Source organism: Eufriesea mexicana, unplaced genomic scaffold (assembly GCF_001483705.2).
Source record: "Eufriesea mexicana isolate 0111107269 unplaced genomic scaffold, ASM148370v2 scaffold474474835, whole genome shotgun sequence".
NCBI classification, from domain to species: domain Eukaryota; kingdom Metazoa; phylum Arthropoda; class Insecta; order Hymenoptera; family Apidae; genus Eufriesea; species Eufriesea mexicana.
Genome location: NW_016907960.1, coordinates 674,310 through 693,119, shown reverse-complemented (window position 1 = coordinate 693,119; position 18,810 = coordinate 674,310). Strand labels below are relative to the sequence as shown.

Below are 18,810 nucleotides of genomic sequence, written 5' to 3'. Positions count from 1 at the left end.
TCTCTCCCTTCACGCGTCCCCCCGTCGTTGCTCCCCTCTCGCTCGTTTCGGTCCCTCCCTGCGTTCGTCGCGCTGTTCCTTATCCGCCCGTTGCTCCTCTTTCCTCGGCCCATTCATCCTTCTCGGTCCACCTTTCCGTCTTTTTCCGTTCGACCGTTTCTCCGCGCGCGCGTTCCTCTCGCCGCGAGTCTCTCCGTCCTCGTCGTACGGCCTACAGCTACCTGGCCGTGTTACGGCGGGGTTCCGGATACGCGCGTCGACTTCGTCAACGTTGTCGTGCGGTACGTTCTACCAGGAATTCCAGTGCCACGTCTCGAGTAGCAGCGGTCGGTCGGTTTGGGTCGGACGGCCGGACTAACGAACCGAGCAACCGACGATCCTTCGTTCGGTTAGTCATTCGTGCTCTGTCACTTGTTCCAATCTTATCCACGGTGTGATTGTTTGCGCGCGAACGTCCGCGAAACGATCGCGGAACGACCGTCAAACGACCGCGAAGCGATCGTTGAGTGAGGAATCAACGAACGGCCGTTTCGACCGCTCTCCTACGCATTTTCGCGACGTATACCGGAGATCGGCAATCGCGGCGTAAGTAAAAGTGAGATCGTCGGTGGAACGGACTCTCGCGGGTGTTTCTCCTCGTTGTTTTCGTCTTGGACACGTGACAGGAGGCAGTTGGATCGGTCGGGTGCACGCTCGCGATCATTGGTCCGTTTCGAGTGCGGTGTACATAGGTATCGGATGAAAAATTTCGGCAAACCCGTTGGCCCATGAGCAAAACACGAGGCGTTCCGTGAGTCACGCTTCGTTCCGTGAAGCACCTCCCTGCTCTTCTACCTCTGCGTCTATCCCTCGCGTTTCGTTCCAGCTATCCTCCTCTCTCTCGCTCCACGCGCGTGCTTGCTCGCTCCATCCTTCCATTCTCTGTCACTCTCGGTCGCCCCTTCCATTAACGAGTGGCGCGTTGTTGGTAATCACGAAACGGCATATCGGGCCCGAACGGTTAAGCGACCGATTCAGCAAACGAGAAATGCGTGTACCGATATTATCGCCAGGGTTCATTCAAGATTACCATCGTCCCCGTTCCCCCTTTTGTTTTCGTCGGTCCGTTTAAACCGCCGTTTCCTCGAATCCCCTTCGAGGAGGCCAAGTCTAGTAGCGATAGTAGTGGTCTGGCGTGTCGTTCCTTTTCTTTCCCTGTCTGTCCTCTCCTTTCCCTTTCTTTTCGTCCCCCTTAGGTTGGCAGCGCGCGAGGAAAGCTGTTCGTAATAGCCTGAAATCCGATCTCCGAAACGTAAGACAATCGGCGGGGGGGGGGGGGGGGGGGGGCCGCTGGAGTCGACGTAAGAATCGAGCTATCAATGGGACGAGTGACGCTCGAGAGGTGTCGGCGCGATCAGCGAAAATACCGCGCCGCGACGAGTATCGCCGGTGTACAGATAGGTTAGAGATAGACGCACGGCGGTTTCAACGGCGAGCGAATAAGAAGAAAGTCGTTTTCATCGAATACGGAGATTGCGTAATAATTGCAGGCCGCCCGAGCTCTATGACAAACCGGCTTCGCGAGACACGCCGCGCACAATCACGTATGAGTCCGCGCTTATGTGCCCGTAACGCGTACCTGGAATTTCTTAATTTGGTCCGATCGACCTATTCTCTGGCCCGAATCGGTCGTGTAGCCAGTCGATCCGTCTCGGTACCCTCGTTTCGCCGTTTCCAGCGTCGTCGAAACCCCGCGACGGCGCGTCATCCTTCACGCGTGACGATTATTATCGCCGGCCAGACGGCAGCTCGCGCCCACCCTCTCTCGCTTCCCCTTGCTTCTGAATTCCCGTCGTTCCTTCCCAGAAAAGCGTACCGCGCACCCGAACGCGAGGAAAGCGCGCGCGTGGTACCCCGAAGCGGAACGACTCGCGTGTTTTCCTGCCAAATTACCGCGACCACCGTCGTAATCCAGTTCCGCGCCGCGTCCACCCCGTTTAAACGGAATGCCAATTATTCCCGCTCACCCGCCATGCTGCTCTCGCGCGTTTACCCCTCGTTATCTCGCCTGTCGTCCCGTCGCGGTTTCCAGACCCCCTGGATCATCGATCCCGACCGCTTAAAACACACGCTTCCGTCCTTGTTTCTCTTCCTCCCGATCGTTCCTCTTCATCCGCGTTTCCTCGTGATCTTTGCCCTTTTGACACGTTTTTCCACGCTTTTCCTCGATTTTTTCGACAACGTTGCGCGGTGCGCACGGTCCCCTGTTCACCGGCCGGTTCGCTCTCGCTATCGTTACCGTCGCTCTCCTTCTCTCTCCCTCGCTCTCTCTGTCTACCCGTTCGGTTAGTATATCGCCCCACCCTCGGTATCCGCGACCTCCAGCGTGTTCGCACCGAAAGCCGTATTTGGTTGTCGCGTTAACAGACCCACGAAAGTGCAAGTAAGCTTTATCGTCGAGGGGCTCGAGAGCCGCGGGGAGAGCCTCTCGGAGCGAGCGTACTCGACACAGTTATCGCTCGGGGTCCACCTTCCATCGCGATACACCCTGATCGTTTTTACCTCGCACCCACCGAACGACGATGACGCGGAGTCGCGACGATTGCGCGATCGTCTCGGCCGATTTATCGTTTATCGGCGTCACGCCCGTCTCGGAAACCGAATAACAAGCGAGATTACGAATTGGCAAATTTGCGAGGCGAGAACGCGCGGAGGACGTCGGACGTTGCGCGTTTCCTTTCGTTTCGTTGGGCGCGCGGCCCCCGGGATCGCGTTTGCAACCTCGAAAACCAGTTTCAGTTGCGTCGCGAAAGAGGAACGGAGATTTAGAGAGAACCGGAGGCTCTATTAGCCGAAACGTTGGAGCGAACGAGCGGTCTCGAGGCTCGGGAGATGCCTCCTCGGTTCGCGGCGAGAAAGGTCAGCCGAAAATTTATCTACCGGCTGGAATTTAGGATCCGGGGAGCTCGGCGAATTCCGCGAAGGTCGCGCGCGTTCACCGGTATCGCGCGTCTCGGTGCCTACTCGTCGCGTTCTCCTCTCTCGAAACCGATTCGCCGTATCAAGTTCGAGGTTGCGAGCGAAGAGTCGCGAATCGCGTATGGAAAGGTCGATTCGTAATCGATACACGCCTCTAGAATTACGCGATTCCGAGCGGGCAGCGATCGCCGAGCACGTAACTCGTTACGTTGCCTCGGCTTGTGAGGCCCAGGTAGGTCGATCGACGACGCGAAAGAGTCAGCGGGAACGCGAGGACCGTTTCATAAGTAGGACGTAACCGGGGGACGATGGAGGCGAGAGAAAGATGGTTCGCGGAGGATCGATGGCTGGTGAACGTTTGGTCGCTTGGCTCGGTGGTTGCGATAGACGCGAGGATAGGTGGGGTTTCCGGCGACGGATCGGCGTTGGATCGGCGTCGGATCGGCGAAACGAAAGGGCGCGGAGGTGGCTGGCGAAAAGGCGAGGCGAGCCGGAGGAAAAGAAGAGTCGCGCGCGAGCCACGCTTTGCCGCGTGCAGCTCAAGGTTGAACCGAACTGTACGCCCGGTGGAGAGAGTCTTCTCGGCTTCCAAGAGCCCTCGAGAAGTCCTCCGTGAGCCGACTATGGACCCGTTATACTGCTATGCCGTTGCCGCAAGAATGCCGCCGAGCCGGCCCCTCTTGCAGCCCGCGTTATGCCGATCCGATGCGTGTACACGCGCTTCCTCCTCCTTCCTTCTGCGTCCGCTTTTCTCCGCAGCTTCTGCTCGTTCTTGGCTCGCAGCCGGCCACTGTCTTCCCTCGCTACCTTTCCGCGCGGCTGCGCGCGCGTTTAGAAGCCGATATCGCCGGGAGATCGGAAAGAACCGCGAGGAGATCGTAGGTGGTGCAGGGTCTACCTGGACGGGCGCGGAGGGGGCAAGGGACGCGTTGCGTTTCGACCCGTGTCGTGATGTCATCGATCGTTTCGCGCGTTTCCTTCTCGGACGGACGAAATTCTCGCGGTGCACGGGTCCCGGTGGGTTTTCGGCACCGTCGCGAGTTCCTCCGATAAAATTTCCCGCGACCGGAGATGTGACTACCTCTGTTCGCGCGTTACGTGCGCGCGGGGTACTTTCTCTCGAACTTTCTATACGACGTCTAACCAATGCGACGGACACGGTTAGAAGGAGTTCGCCTAACACCGCGTGGCGCGTGACACGCGTTACTCTATTTTCTATTCGCATCTAATTCCGTCGGTCCTAGAGAGAACCGGGCAGAGTCGAGTCGAATCGAGTCGAGTCAGGTCGTCCGGTCGTGTCGTGTCGTGCCGGGTCGAATTGAATCGAGTCGAGTCGAGTCGAGTCGAATCGAATCGAATCGAACCGAACCGAATCGAGTCGGTTCCGTGGTGCAGGATTTTGGATTTCGATCCTTCTGTCGGTTCCTTCCGAGTCGGTCGAATCGATCTTGCGGTGGGTGTCGTTTGGGTATTATCTCCGAGAGAAGAAAGTCGAAACCGAGACGAAAGGGTTGTTGCACGGTCGGTGGATAAACGCGTAGGGGCATGTGTCTGTCGAAAGGGAGCGAGGAACACGCGAGCTGGTATAATCTTAGCTGGAAGACCAATAGGATTAGCGAGGGACCCTTGCCGGTGTGTCGCAATTGGCGTTGTTGCTTTTCGCTCCGATCCAGAAGACGACACCCACATGCCATTGCTTCCATTACCATATGCGGAGATCCCGATGGTCTTGGGTTTCCCCGGGTGGCACCCGTGTCTCAGTCACCGAGCGTCTCGTGGACCGTCAGTTTGGTAGATCGCTCGCTGGTTCGTTGGTACGTTCGCTCGCTCGTGGCCGCAGCCGGTCGTTCATTCGTTAGTACAATCGCTGATTCGCTCGCGTGCTCCGATCGTTGCCACCGTTCTCGCCTTTATCCCTGCCAATCCCTGCCAATCCCGATCCCTTTCGTTTCGTTTCCTTTCCTTTCCTCTCGTCTCGTCTCGTCTCGTTTCATTTGCTTATCGGTCGGCCTGCAACTCGAGCGAAGCGTATTTCACCGTTCTATACTCGGTTTCTAGTGACGCGTTCTCTCGCTAATAGAACCGTCCGGTTTAATTGGTCGCGCGAAAGTCGAGCGGCGGAGTAACGAAAATTGCCTCGTGCTCTTCTATTTATCGTGTCTGCGCGGATATAGTCGGAGGAGTCTCTCTCTCTCTCTCTCTCGAGAACGATGAACTAGGCGTCCGCGAAAGACCGATTACCGGCGTCTCGTGGTGTTCCACCGAGCCACTTTGGCCGAGAAACGTTGAGTGGTTACGTCTGCGACGTGCCGTGATAAATTCGGTCGTTGATTCGTTAAGCTTCGTTCGCGTCTGGAGAGCGGGCGAACGGCCGAACGGACAAACGGGGAACGAAATTAGCCGTTCTCCTCGCTGTCCGCATTGTCCGTGTCGTCGTGTCGGTGTCGCCGATGCGCCCTCGAGCTTTCCTCCCTATCCGATCCACGCGCGTTCGTGTCCGCCCGTCCGTCTGTCGCGTGCAACGGGCACCACCGTTCCGTTCCACCATTTCATTTCTCTTCTTCCAACAGTGCAACGTCGCGACCAGTGTCCAAGTAATCGATCCAAAAAGAAACGAAAATCGAGAGGAGGCCGCGCGTAGGAATACGGTATAAGAGACAGGGGTGGAAAAGTGAGTTCGGTTGTAAGGACGAAACTGGGTCTTCCGTCGACTCCAAGTGCCATATATGTAATTAAACCTTCCATTAAGCTAAGTCTACCGTGTAGCGAGTGTCTGGGACAAAAGTTACGCGAACGTTTAAAGTGTTCCCGTGCTCGTTTACCGAGCCAACGAGATCGTTAACGTACCATCCCACCGTGGCTTCCGCGAAACAAGGGAGGCACCGTGATCGTAGGAAACGAGCGTCTTTCACTGGTGGACATCGGTGTGGAGAGAAGAACGAGACGCGAAGGGAAACAGTGTGCTCGGTTTCGCGTGTTGTGCCCGTGGCGTATATCCTGGCGAAGGAAAAGAGAACGAGAGAAAGAGGCTGGTGAAACGGGAACCGGGGGTTGTTCGTGTTTGCTTCGAAAGGGGGAACCGAGATCTAGTAGGAGAAGACAGAGAGCGGAGAGCTGAAAGCCCGATGAACGGGAAAGACATCGCGTGGTTATCGTTGGCTGGTTTCGAGAGAACCTAAGGAAGACTCGTAGCCGAGAGTTTGACCGGTTAACGAGATGTCCACGCAGGCTTATTACAAGGAGAGGCTCGGTTTCGATCCGGCCGATACCGTGGCGGAGCACCATCGTGAGCAGAAATCGCAGGACGGATACGAGGAGTCTCTTTCCAAGTTCAAAGGTCAGAACGAAAATGGATTTTCGTGGATGATGGAACGACGGGAGAATTGGCGGGTGGAAGGGGCCGCAGAACACCGTTCCGGCAGCACTCAGGCTTTCTGGGGTTGCTGGGCGATGTTCATCGAGGCGCACGGTAGGTGAAGAGTTGGCATGCCGATGCTGGACCCCGTCCAATACCTTGCCCCTGACCCTCCTCGTCCTCCCAATAGAGACTACTCTTCTTCGATCTCCCTCGAACACACCCTTCTCCCGTTTTTATTTTTTTCACGTTTTTTCTAGTTTTTTTTCTTTATTTTTTCGTTTTTTTTTTTTTTTTTTTTCTTTTTTTTGTCTCACCGAATTCGCTTTGGCTTCTTCCTTGGCCTCTATCGTCCGGAGAATCGAGACAAATCGGGCTGACGCTGCGCGCGATTCTTCGTACGATCTCTCCTCTCTTCGAGCGTTCTCTCGGTGAGAACGAGATTCTCGGCTCCGTAGCGAGCGAAGAATTCGAGGGAAAAGGGAGTGCGGAGAATTGCACGCGTCGCGTAAACTAGAGTTTCGTATCGGTCCGAGAGTACACCGGGAACGGAAGTATCTTTTTGAGGTCGTTTACCTTTTGCCGTTTGACCCGAATGTTTCGCGGAAGTAGCCTCGGAAATAGCCGGGGCAAAATAGTTCGCGCCTCGCGATGAGCTCTGATCCAGAGTCTCGAATATCCGATACGAGGGAATTCTTGTCAAGCGCGATTCTCGCGATATTTGCCCAGTTTTCCGCGCGTTACGTTGCAACCAAAACCGCTCACGCGTGTTTGTGGAAGTCTTTGTTGGAAGTCTTTTTCATTTTTTCTTTTCTCTTTTTTTCTCTTCTCTATTTTTTTTTTTTTTTTTCTTTTTTCCTTCGCTTAACATTGAACTAACTACTTTGAAGTGTCTTTGTGTGCCTAATATCACTTCGAATCGCGCGACGTCGAGGCCTCTCCGTCCTCCTTGATCCGTTTCGACTACGCGGAATCATTTACATTAGAATCGCTTTTACAAACGGGTTACTCGCGGCTCCTTTTGTCGCACGCACACGCACGCAGATAGTGTCCCGCTTACGAAACGAGCTCGTCGAAGCGATTCTCGAGAGTTTCAGCCAAACGCGGCTGAACCGATGTTTATCGAAAGAATTTTCCGCGAGAGAGACGCGCGTGTTCGTACGTTCGCGGAATCGCGAGCACGTATAGCGGTTTCCTGTTTCGATCATCGTCGGAAAAAAAATTCCTCGTCATTCCCTTTCCGTCGCCCCATACCGTCACGCCCGTGGACGATTGTCTCCGTTCCCCCGTTATCACACGCTTGGAAATACCATGCGTGTGGCCGGAGAACGAGTGTCGTCCTCGTTGTCCCAATTTATCTCCAATTGTGCTTCGGTATGCCACTCTTCCGAGGCGGTGTTTTCGATTACGCTCGAATATGTTTCTTCCACGAGGCACACTCTCGGCTCTTCGACGAACTTCGATCCAGCCGATTACGAGTTAATGCCTCGTCACGTCAATTAGAATAAACCCGGCTATTTATTTTTAACGCTTACGTGTACGAATGCTGGCTTAATCGATCGAATATTACTCTTTCTTGTTTGTTATTTCCCCTTATCTGCTCCGTCGAGTGCCGGATAACGCAATTCGTGAACGCATCACGTACGAGTTACCGCCATACGAGGTCTGAATTGCCGTTAGTCGGGGACGCCTTCATGAAAGCGTCTTTGTGAAACGGTGCAAATGGGTTTGTCTTTCTTATCTCGTCACGTCGCCGCCATGTCGAGGAATCCGTCACGAGTCCGTTTCGAGGACGAATAACACGTCGGTCCGAGGGTCCGCCATTCGCAATATGTAATATCGCGCAAGTTCGATTGTCCCCGGGTCCGTGAGACGCAACGACAGACTCGTGATAACCGTTGCTTAACGAGAGCCCGCAGCTAGATGCAATCGGATAATCGGTCGTAATTAATCGTTACTGGGAAGCCGGAGCAAAAGCCTCCTACTCGATTAATTTCTACCGTCGAGTCGTGTCGTCGAACTTGCGTCTACCTCTCGTTGCGATGTCGGTTGGAATAATACCGTATTCTATGGACGGCCGTCGTCGTAAGGTTGCTAAATCGGATTACCAGAGGCTAGCACCTGTACGGGATACGGGGTGCAGATATTCGCCAGCTTTATTGCTCGCGCTCAGGTGTTTCGGGGCTCAGGTTGGAAGGACACGGGGCAGAATGCACTTGGCGATTGCAGGGGGGCCTTTTAATAATTAGACAAAGTTTTAGCGCACGTTTGCTCGTTTGCCTGCACGATCGACTGCTCTTTTCCTACCTGACTACCTACGTATCAACACCCATCCGTCCCTCTATCTACCTACCTACCTACTTACCTACCTATCCCAACCACCTACCTGTCTGTCTGCCTGTCCGTCTATCCGGTTGCTTTGACTGCTCGCTGCCTCGATGCCTGATGCCCGGTGCCTGTTTGCCCGCGTAGGCGATCGCTCGCGAGTCGTGTGACGGTGGTAGAATGCAAACGAACGATTTAATTAGACGTGGATGCAGCCTGGAAATCGGCGACGATCGCGCGTTTGCCTAGAGAACGAGATGGACGAAACGGCCACGTTCATCGCCCCCTTAGCCGCGATCGCCCCGACTCTCTAACGAATTCCTCCTCTTTGTGATTACAGACGAACGAGACGCGATCCAAAAGAAAACATTTACCAAATGGGTGAACAAGCATCTGAAAAAGGTAAGCCTCTCGAATCGCAGGAAACGTACCGCCGCGTTCTCAACGCTGTGACAGTCGATGGGCGTACGCTTTTAAGCCTTCCAGCTCGGTCGGCGAGTCGGGCAAATTTCTCGCATCGACCCACCTGTACGACCGTGTAATCTACCGATTATGATCTCTAATCCTTCCCACGAGAAAGTATTGAAATCGTTCCGCGAATTACAGCGAAAACGGGGTGGGGGCTGTTCCTCGAAGGCCAGCCGTGGCCCTTCCTTCGAAATATCGAACGATACCTAATTTTAGAGCGACCTTAGCAGGAGGCCACGGTTGGCGGAGTCGAGGCGAGAGAGTATATCGAAACACCTGATAGGTGAGCATACGAGAGCAGCGACGCGCAACGCCGGGACAACCAGCTGTTTCGTAACCACATACGTAAACGATAGGGGACCTTCTCAGCCCCCCGAGTGTACATACGCATATACATATATTTATATATATATATATATATATACATACATACATATACACACGTATATACGTATATGCGTGCGTAGTGCGTGTTCTTGCACCCGTCTCTTTTTCCATGTAGGCCGTACGCGTGGGCCGACCATAATCCCTTCCAGGAGGGTATTTCACGCGCTGCTATAGAAGGTAACGTATCGAGGAAACCGAGTGGGTGAAATCGAGAAAATCATTCCGATCTATGCACCATGGATCCCCCTCCGATTAGAGGTTCCCCTTATTTTCAACCTTCACCCGTCCGTTTCTTCCCGCACCCCTTTGCAATAGCACACACCCCTCGTTCTCCATACCCCTCGTTCCCTGTTATCTCGATCGGTCAGCTGCGAGTCGGTGGCTTTCGGGCACGGGAGCGTTCGTACTCGCTCTTATACGCGTACGTTGTTCGATAGGACGCGGATTTTTCGGAACGGGAGGGTTTTTCTGTGTAACGCGTAGATCGATGGAGGAGATCGGAACGACGGCGCTACCGGCGCCGATGCGCTCGGTCGAACAAACACCGCCACTGTTCCGCGGCGTACGCATACTCGAGCGCGCGGATACGCGAGGGAAAAAGAGGATGCTGCCGCGGACGATGCCAACGTCTATTCCAATGCCGATCGGTTGCCGATGCCAATAGCGTGTCCGAGCGCGACGAAGCCGGGGGTGCGGACGCGCTAATAGCCCTGGACGACGTCGACGACGACGACGAAGACGATGTCCAAGACGCCGACGCCGACGACATGCCACGCGATCGCGAACAATTCTTGCAACTCGAGACACGTTAGCCTTGATCTCACGTGACTCTCGTCTTCGTTTCTTCTCTCTGCACTCGCTGTCGCGGATCGACGATGACGCAGGTCCCTCTTCTGTTTTCGGAAAGAGGAAAAATAATAAAGAAAGAGGGTCGAAATGATGGCCGGCGAACGATGACGATGGACAGAGACGCTCTAGGCCCGTGGAAGCAGCGAGAAAGAGAAGAGCACGCGCGTTCAATGATAAATCGAGCAGCGATACATTCCGCGCATTGCTTTCTCGTTACGTTGGCCGCGTATGCAAAGTCAGGAGTCAAGGAGAAAGGAGAAGAGAGGCAAGGTTGAAGCGCTCGGTGTTCGTAAGCGGCGAGTATAACTCGATCGGTATTTCGAGGGTTATCGAGCCTTATTTTCTTCCTATGTTAGTTAGCTCTTCGACCCCGGCTCGTTTCGAAACCGGGCAGCGACGAAGAGCGGCGCCTGTCGAGGCGCGGCATTACTCACCCCTCTCTTCCACTGTGTGCCCTCTTCCATTACCTACTCTCGTTTCTCCTCCTTCGGAACCTCCGCTCTATCTATCGTGGCCCGCGCGTTCGCGGAAGGGAGAGGAGCGCCAGACTTTCGCGTCGACTCGAGGAGCGATCGATCCTGAAGCCACACTCTTTCTTCCGGCGAGGCTAGCGAAATTTCTTTTTTCCGGAGACCCGAAGGGAGAGAAAGGGCGTCGCGACACTCATGACCGAGTCCACGTCCACGGCGTGTATCGCGCAGTCGGTTCGTGTCGACTCGATCTCGGTAATGGATTCCAGGGTAATACCGCGAGAACGGTACTACGTGTTTGCGCGTCGCTCGGTACTGGTTCTCTTGGCTACCTACCTGCTCGATTCCGCGCGCGCGCCCACCTTTCCTCTCGTAACTCTGACCTTATTCGGAAACGTTCTCCTGCGAACGACGTTCCCGATTTACCACCTCTTGGCCGGTAAGTAGGTGGGTAAGTAGGCAGTTAGGTACGCAGGTAGGCAAGCACGGTTCGGTCAGTCAGTCAGTCTGTCAGTTAGTCAGTTAGTCAGTTAGTTAGTTAGGCTGGTTGCGTTAGCGGAGTCGATGAGTCGCACAGAATAGAGCGATCCGGGAAGAAGGGCAGGAGCGGGGAAATGAAAAGCTCTGGACACGTTAGCTCAAGAGAGCGAGTGCATGCTTCGCTATGACGCATCGCAGGCATTACGTAACGTTGGTGCCAGGAAATGGTCCGCTGAAGTAACTTCTCTGCGTCCATGAATTCCGATCCGTTGAATAACGAAGGCATCCTGCCTTCCGCGACAGCGATGATTCTCGGGACGGAATTAGAGAAGATCTTCGTTCCGATGTTTGGCTGCACCTCCGTCACCCGGTACCGCGAACTCCTGCCCCCTTCTTCGTTCATTCATGGACGCTGCGGTGATCACGCTCCGCGCTCGATCCATTATACGCCCGTCGACTGCACGCGTCCACTTTGCTTCAACCGATTTCGATCCCCGACGATCGGTCGTTGTCCCGGGCGTCACTGCGAAACGTCGCCGCGATTCCATCTCCGCTTCTACTCCCGCGTTTTTACTTTCCTTTTACTCTCTCGCCCGAGAATAGTCGAAAGCGCGACGCCGCTCGCGCGCTGCGTGACGTCCACCTCGGATGCGCTCGTTCCGCCCGTGACAACGCATCGATTGTTCCCCGCAGATCTCTGCAATTGCATAAGAGCCCATTGTCGGATGATAATTCGTAATCTTAACTCTCTACTTTCCATCCTTTCACGCTTGCCACACACACACACACACAGCACTGGAAATACGTGAAGGTATGAATCCACCCGGTATATTCTTCCCAGCGGACGAACGACTCGGACGAGTGGTTCGCGTTTCTCTAGATCATAGGACGATCGTTGAATGCACGTCGATAGTCGATAGAACACGTAAATTTAGAAGAAAAGAGTTTTACCACCCCTAGTTTAGCAGTCGCCGATAGTTGTCATTGGATGGTCTTTGAGTTTCCATCCGTTCGGTCGAACGCGACGAGTTAAAGAGACGCTGGGAGATGATTACGTTCAACGGCGTTGCGTAACGAGCCTACCAAGCGTCCAATTGTGGATCACGAACGATCGCGGATTCATCGCGGCGGAGTATCGTGGAAAACAAAGGTGCTTGTTGGAAACGATACCTAATCCGTCGCGAGACCACCTACCATCGGGAAACGATCGCCGACGCTTCGAGCATTTCCTTTGACTCGTCACGATTCGCGGAGACAAAGCGCCTTCTTCCATTCTAGGTTCGTTCTTCGAAGCGTCGACATGCAATTAAGGATTATCCACCGTAAGTCCTTGTAAATTGTTCGCAAAAGGGGAAGTTTCCCCGGCCCGGCGCTTTTGTGTCTCGCATGCCACGGAGTTCTCAGGTCAAGGACCACTCGTCCAGGCGACCGACGAGTAGCGGCAGCTTCGACCTCCTCGATCACCAGCGAACCGACGCTCCTGCAAACGGTGCGCTATGTCACCGCGTCGATCTGCCGCTACCTTCGGTTACGTTCAAGCCACGCGGAATCGTCGAACGCGTAACTCGCCGCGTGCTCCTTTTTTAATCCGTCTTTTTTTCAGACTTACACGTGTCTGCACGTGTGCGTCCTTGTGAACAACCAGCCATGCTGTTCCCCCACTGTAAGTCCACGGCAGGTGTCGTTAAAGACCGTTGCCAATGTTAGAAGGAATTTTCGCATGCTCCGAGAGAAAACGATGTGTCTCGTTTTGTCCGTCAAACTATCATCGCGTCAAGTAACGTCCTTCCTTCCTGTCCGTCCTGATCTTTCGTTTCCCCCATTCGCGTGGACGAAGGGGTACCTCGCGAAAAGCGAAATCGGCGTGTAAACGCGGCAGAATGGTCGAAAATCGAGCTATTTCCGCCGCGGTTACCGCGATACCGGAGATTCCCGCTTATCACAGTCGGTGTTCAAACTTTAATCGCGAGTTTGAGGGCCACGATTGCTGCGTTTGCACGTGACGCACCTCGGCCCGTGTACAACTTTGCGCGTTTTATTTTCGCCAGGCACGCGATTACTCCGTGCACCCCCTTCGTTCGACTCTCATCCTCTTCTTTATCCCCGTTTTATGTGTGTTTGCACGTTCGTGTTCGTAGAATTTGTTCACGTTTTGTGTTGGTGTATACGTATACACTCGTATGTCGCTGTTCAATGTCCTCCCGTTTTGCGTCTCTTAATTTTACTCGGGTACCGCCGATCTTTCCGCCCCCCCTTTTTTTTTTCTCGCCTCCCCCCATCGCGTCGATTCATTCTGCTGCTCGTTTTTATTTTCAGTTATGAATTGTCGGGAGACACTTGAACAAGGAAGCGATTTATCAGTGCACTGACGCGTGAAATCGTTGTTGCAGGCTAGCAGACATGTCGGAGATTTGTTCGAAGACCTGCGGGACGGGCACAACCTCATTTCCTTGCTGGAGGTTCTCTCGGGCGAGCATCTCGTAAGTATTTCGCGTCCTTCTACTCCTCCTCCTTCGCCTTAATACCCGCTTATGCGACACAGACGCGATTGGCGCTGTTCCGCTTAACCCTCGCTTGGCAGGGTGAAATACAGCGTTGCGTAATCGCGAGGGCGGGCCCGACTTGACCTCGATTACGAGGGTGGACGATGGACTGTGCCTTCCATCCGTTTAAACGACTTCGTCGTATTTCTGCACGATTTACGATCTATCCGGAAACCCGTTCTAGCCGGATACCATGGAACCACCGGGGTCTAACGCGTTTTTGCTTTGCAGCCGCGGGAGAGAGGTCGAATGCGTTTCCACATGCTGCAGAACGTACAGATGGCCCTTGACTTTCTGCGTTACAAGAAAATCAAACTCGTCAATATCCGTGCGGAAGACATCGTGGATGGAAATCCGAAGCTGACCCTAGGTTTGATATGGACCATCATACTACACTTCCAGGTGAGTAGGCGCCAGCTGTGCGTCCCCCTGAAATATCATCGATCACGCTTTGACGAGCGACGATACCGGCACGTGGTGTGTGACACGATGGAGTCTGTCGGGCTGGAAGATCGCGCCCCTAGAAAACGACGGATAGGAACGTGCCGACATCTGGTTCGCCCTTTCGAGTCGCGATTATCGAAGAACGACCTCCATTGTCCGGCGTTTGGTTTTCGAACGGCGAGGAGGACGCTCCTCGCAAGAAGAAGCGCGGAGCGATACCGATCGAAAGTTTCGCTTCCGAGAAACTGCCGCTTCGCGAGGGGAAAACGGTCGGCTAGGAGAATCATCGCGCAGGAATGCCCGACCACTCTCGTTTTTCTCGCGATTCTCGTTCCGATCGAAAGCGAGTCGGCGGACGGAGGAAGCGCGCGGAAGGAGAGGCCGCGACAGCCGTTCCGGGCGACGTTTGGCGCCGTCGAGGAACGGAATGAAACGGAACGGAACGAAACGGAACGGGAACGCGATCGCGCGAGATGGTCGGGGCGTCCGGAGAGGAGAGCCGGCGCCGATGGAAAAGAGTAGGCCGATGCCGGACGTCGGATCGTCTGCGGACGGGCGCAAAAAGCCTCGAACGCGAGCCATCGATCGCGGCTCGAGTAACCGCGTTACGCGACCGCACAAAGGGAGACAGTGTTCGTTTCCGTGGCGATGCAACGAACACGCGTCGACTCGTTATCTCGCGCGCTCTCGAATCGGCGCGTTCGCACTTCGAGAGGCGAGAAGTGGCCGCCGATTTAAGCCTATTCCCCCCTCTTATATTTACTTACTAAGTAGCGTCTCCGTTCAGCATCTGTATCTAATGGTGTATTTTTTTCTTCTGTTTCGCGCCGCAGAGCTGGCGACGCAAGGTAAGTTCCCTAACATATTTATGCCGTAGTGGTTCCCGCTGGGCGAAAAACAGGAACCGCGAAACGGTCGTGCCGCGACGTTTCTCAGCGGCCAGTTCCCGCTCCGACTCTTATCGACCGCGTGAACCGATCCGGAGAGCTAGATGGCGCTGGCAGGTAGAACCTCGGCTCGTAACAGGCCCCGTCCCACACGCGGAAGCGCTCAGTGGAGCGAGCCATACCGAGAGTTACATTTCCCTGCACGATCCGAGAACCGCGTCATTTTTCGTAGCCGCCGGTGATGACTGTCCTTCCGTTCGCCGCAGACCTCTCCGTTTATGGTAGTTTCGCGCCTTACGTCGCGTCAACGAGACGGACGGAAGGTTGACAGCCAGTCGAAGGCACGGTCGCGAGGTATTCCGGGACGTGGGAGGCGGTCGTATCGCGTCGTCCTGCGGCGTCTCCCTGGTCGCGCGCGCCGTCCACCTTGTAATTATGATAATCGCGATCGGCCGATCGAGCACCGAATACGAAAACGCGAATGACGCCACTGGCCAAGGTCAGCCTGTGAGCGACCGTTCCTTTTTAGCGCGCTCTACGCATCCTCGCGTTTTTCGCGCCTTCGCGCCTTCTTTCCGTTCTGTTCGATCCATCGATCGATACCGTTCTACGAACCACGATATATATCGTTCGAGAACTGCTGGTGAGAGCTGGGTTTCCCAACTTTTCTCTTTTTTTTTTTTTTTTTATTTTTTTTTTTCCATTCCATTTCTGGCACGGACAGGTAGAGATGGTATCGGTTGGAAGAGAATCGTTTCCGGAAACTACGCAGCGTTACCGAAGGAAAGTAGGAAGAGATAATTGGCGGCGGAACTCGAGTAGAATCGCGAGGATCCACAAAGATCTCGCAACGATCGGTTCACGCGGGCGGCATCGTAACGGAAGCCAATGCTCGAGCCGGGCGGTTGCGGGCCTGGTGACGTCACGTCCGGTCTCGAGTGAATCGCGCGTCTCGACTCTCTCGGCGCGACCGTTTTCCGTTCCTTTTTTTCCTCCTTCTTCGGCTCGCAACGCTCAGGGACGCGGCGTCGCGTCCCATTTTTTCGCTTCTTTCCTCTCGACGCCGCTTATTTAGGCATCGTTTTCGTTTCCTCGGCCGCCGGTTCTCGCGCGCGCGCGCGCGGGCGGGCGTCCTCCACGCCGAGCCGACGCGTATCCTTCTCGTCGTCGTTGTTATTGTCTCGTACCGTGCCTCACCGCCGACTCGAATCGGATAGATAACCGCGCGCGAATTAGGCGAGTCCGGGGGAAATAAAGCGACGTCGGCTCGGGGCACCGACGGTCGAAGGCGGCGCTTACGGAGCGTTACTGTGCCACGGTGAATCGTAAAATCTCTGGAAAAGGAAAAGGAGGAAGGACACGATGCGCGACGAACGGCAAACGAAGCGTCGCGGCGAAGCGGGGCCGCCGCCGCCTCTGTTCCCTCGACGCGTTTCGCCTCGTTGCAACAGTACGTTCGCCGATGACTCGGCCGATATCGCGCGGGCGCATGCGCGATCTTGCACCGGCCGTATGCACAATAACAAGCGCGTGCACGGACGCGACGAGGACGCGCTGCACGAGGACAGGGATTTTAGGGGGGCGTCGCGGAAGCAAAGGGAGATAGGTGACGTCGTGTGCAGGGGTGGGCAGGATGGAGCAGTGGATGGTATGACGAGCGCGAGCGGCGATCGGGCGGCGATCGGGTGGCAGGGAGAGCGGGAGAGACGTTGGAGAGAGAGAGATAGAGAGAGAGTGAGCGAGCGAGAGAGGCGGAGAGAGACAGGGGGAGCGAAGGAGAGCGAAAAAGAGAGTGGGGAACGAAGAGGGGGAATGTCGGAGGCGTCTCTCACCTGTGCGCATTTCGTTGGCCTACTCTCGGGACGGCAGCCGGATACAACGCGGCTGTGTCGTTCGGTCGGTCGGTCGTCGTTCGGTGAATCGCCGGTGTACCCTGTGCTTTCGTTCCACGAGCAACGCGTTCGCCGTGCAAGATCGGGATCGTTTCGAACGGTCGTGATCGTGGTCGTCGCGACCTGCCGGGAACGTTCGGCGAAGCCACGAACGTGTAGACACGTGTCGCGCGGCTAGGGACGCGCGACGAACCGCGTCGTGAAACCTTACCGGTGAAACGTGCGAGCGGACGGGCGAACGAGCAAACGAGCGCGCAAAGAAGCACGAAGGGAACTCGAAGTGGGGATCGGTCTCGATGAGCTACCTGTAGTGCGCGGCAGTCGGTTCGCGATACGCGCCGTGCTAGCCGTACCTGCCGTCGAGTGCCTCCTCCGATAACGATTAATTCCTGTCGCCTTATCTCTCCCTCGCTGTCACTTTCCTCTCTGCCAAGCCGAGGACCTGTCTGTCAGCTCCCTTCCATCTCTGTGTCGTCTTCTGTCCGTCCTCGTCGACGTTGTCGCCTGGTCCAGTGAACGCGGTTGCTCGCTCGAGCGATTTCGCCAAGGCTAGTCGCGCGCGCGCGCGATCGCTCCTCTAACGAAAGGAGTCGTTTTGGTGCCGAGGAAGAATCGTTTCGTTCGTCGCACTGATTCGATCCGACCGGCCGCGAACGATAAGGATCGACGCTTATTCGCGAATCGATAACCGCTTTTCGAGTCGCGGCCAGACTAAGACCCCTGGACTAACGGTGACGAGACAAACGGTCGATTCTCGATAATCGGCTTTCACGAGCGTCAGCGCGCACCGCAAGCGAAGAGACCGAGACGCCGGATAAGGCTACGAATCGAGTAGCCGTACGTGCCTTGCGTCTTTTCCCGGAGGTCGATGTTAGTTTCTTGGAGCGAGTCGGTCCTTTCGACGACCGTCAGAGAAGACACGAGGCAATTGACGCGCCGATAGCGATTCGCACGCACTGATTTATATATATATATATATATATATACGCGATGTCGATCTATCGGTTTAGCAAGGGTGGCCGGCTATTCGTGCAGGGCACCAGGGAGGATGACCCCCGCGAAAACGTCGTTTCTCCTGCCTCGACCACCGCGACACCCGCCGCCGCCGCCGCCACCGCCGATGACTTGAGAGCGATCTATACGAAACGAAGACTCTCCACCGAGGTTCTAGGTAGGAGCTCCGACGACTCCGAGGTCGTCGAGATCGTCGAACGGCACCCGGTTACGAGTTTCGTGGATCGAATCCCAAGCGAAGCGATTTTTCCCTCGCGAGTCGATCGCGATCTCGACTCGTCGATGGATCCGTCGAAGTCGCGACACGATCGGCTTAGATGGCACTCGGCTGGAACGTAGCCAAGCTCGCGTCGATCGTGACGCGATTTCGAATAGATCGCGATCGGGAGGAGATGCCTCTGAAACTCGTTCCAACGGTGTCGGTTAGTCGAAGAGCTGCGTAGAATATTTTCCGTCGGGAACACGGTGTGTTTACGTAGCGTTTACTGATAACGCTGCGATTTAGGATCGTCGATCGAGTCAACGAAAACCTCGAGACGCGGAGAGAACGGAACGAAACGTATCGTGACCCGGATCGTTCGCAAAACGACCACTTTGACAAGGGGCGAAGAAAGATGCGTGGCCGAGGATCTCACGAAGCGTGCCACTGCCGGCTACTTGCAGGACACCGCTGCTTCCTCCTCCTCCTCCTTCTCTTTGAGTCGGCAGGCCTCGCCAAAACCGAAAACCGTTCGGGTA

At 55.3% G+C, this 18,810-nt stretch overlaps 1 protein-coding gene across 8 annotated transcripts in view; it reads left to right on the top strand.

Annotated features, from left to right (window-relative positions):
- Positions 1-18,810, top strand: part of shot (dystonin-like protein short stop) — a 69,633-nt gene that overhangs the window by 5,924 nt on the left and 44,899 nt on the right. For 2 of the 8 annotated variants that reach the window (XM_017900677.1, XM_017900647.1), the window contains exons 1-6: positions 7-388; positions 5,529-6,295; positions 8,979-9,040; positions 12,896-12,955; positions 13,683-13,772; positions 14,067-14,237. In XM_017900677.1, coding sequence (XP_017756166.1) covers positions 6,175-6,295; positions 8,979-9,040; positions 12,896-12,955; positions 13,683-13,772; positions 14,067-14,237 — 504 coding nt within the window. In that variant the 5' untranslated portion in view covers positions 7-388; positions 5,529-6,174. Of the gene's footprint in view, positions 1-6; positions 389-4,741; positions 4,773-5,528; positions 6,296-8,978; positions 9,041-12,895; positions 12,956-13,682; positions 13,773-14,066; positions 14,238-17,066; positions 18,230-18,577; positions 18,808-18,810 lie in introns of those variants that run through there. The other 6 variants (XM_017900655.1, XM_017900669.1, XM_017900703.1 and 3 more) reach the window with 6 other exon arrangements.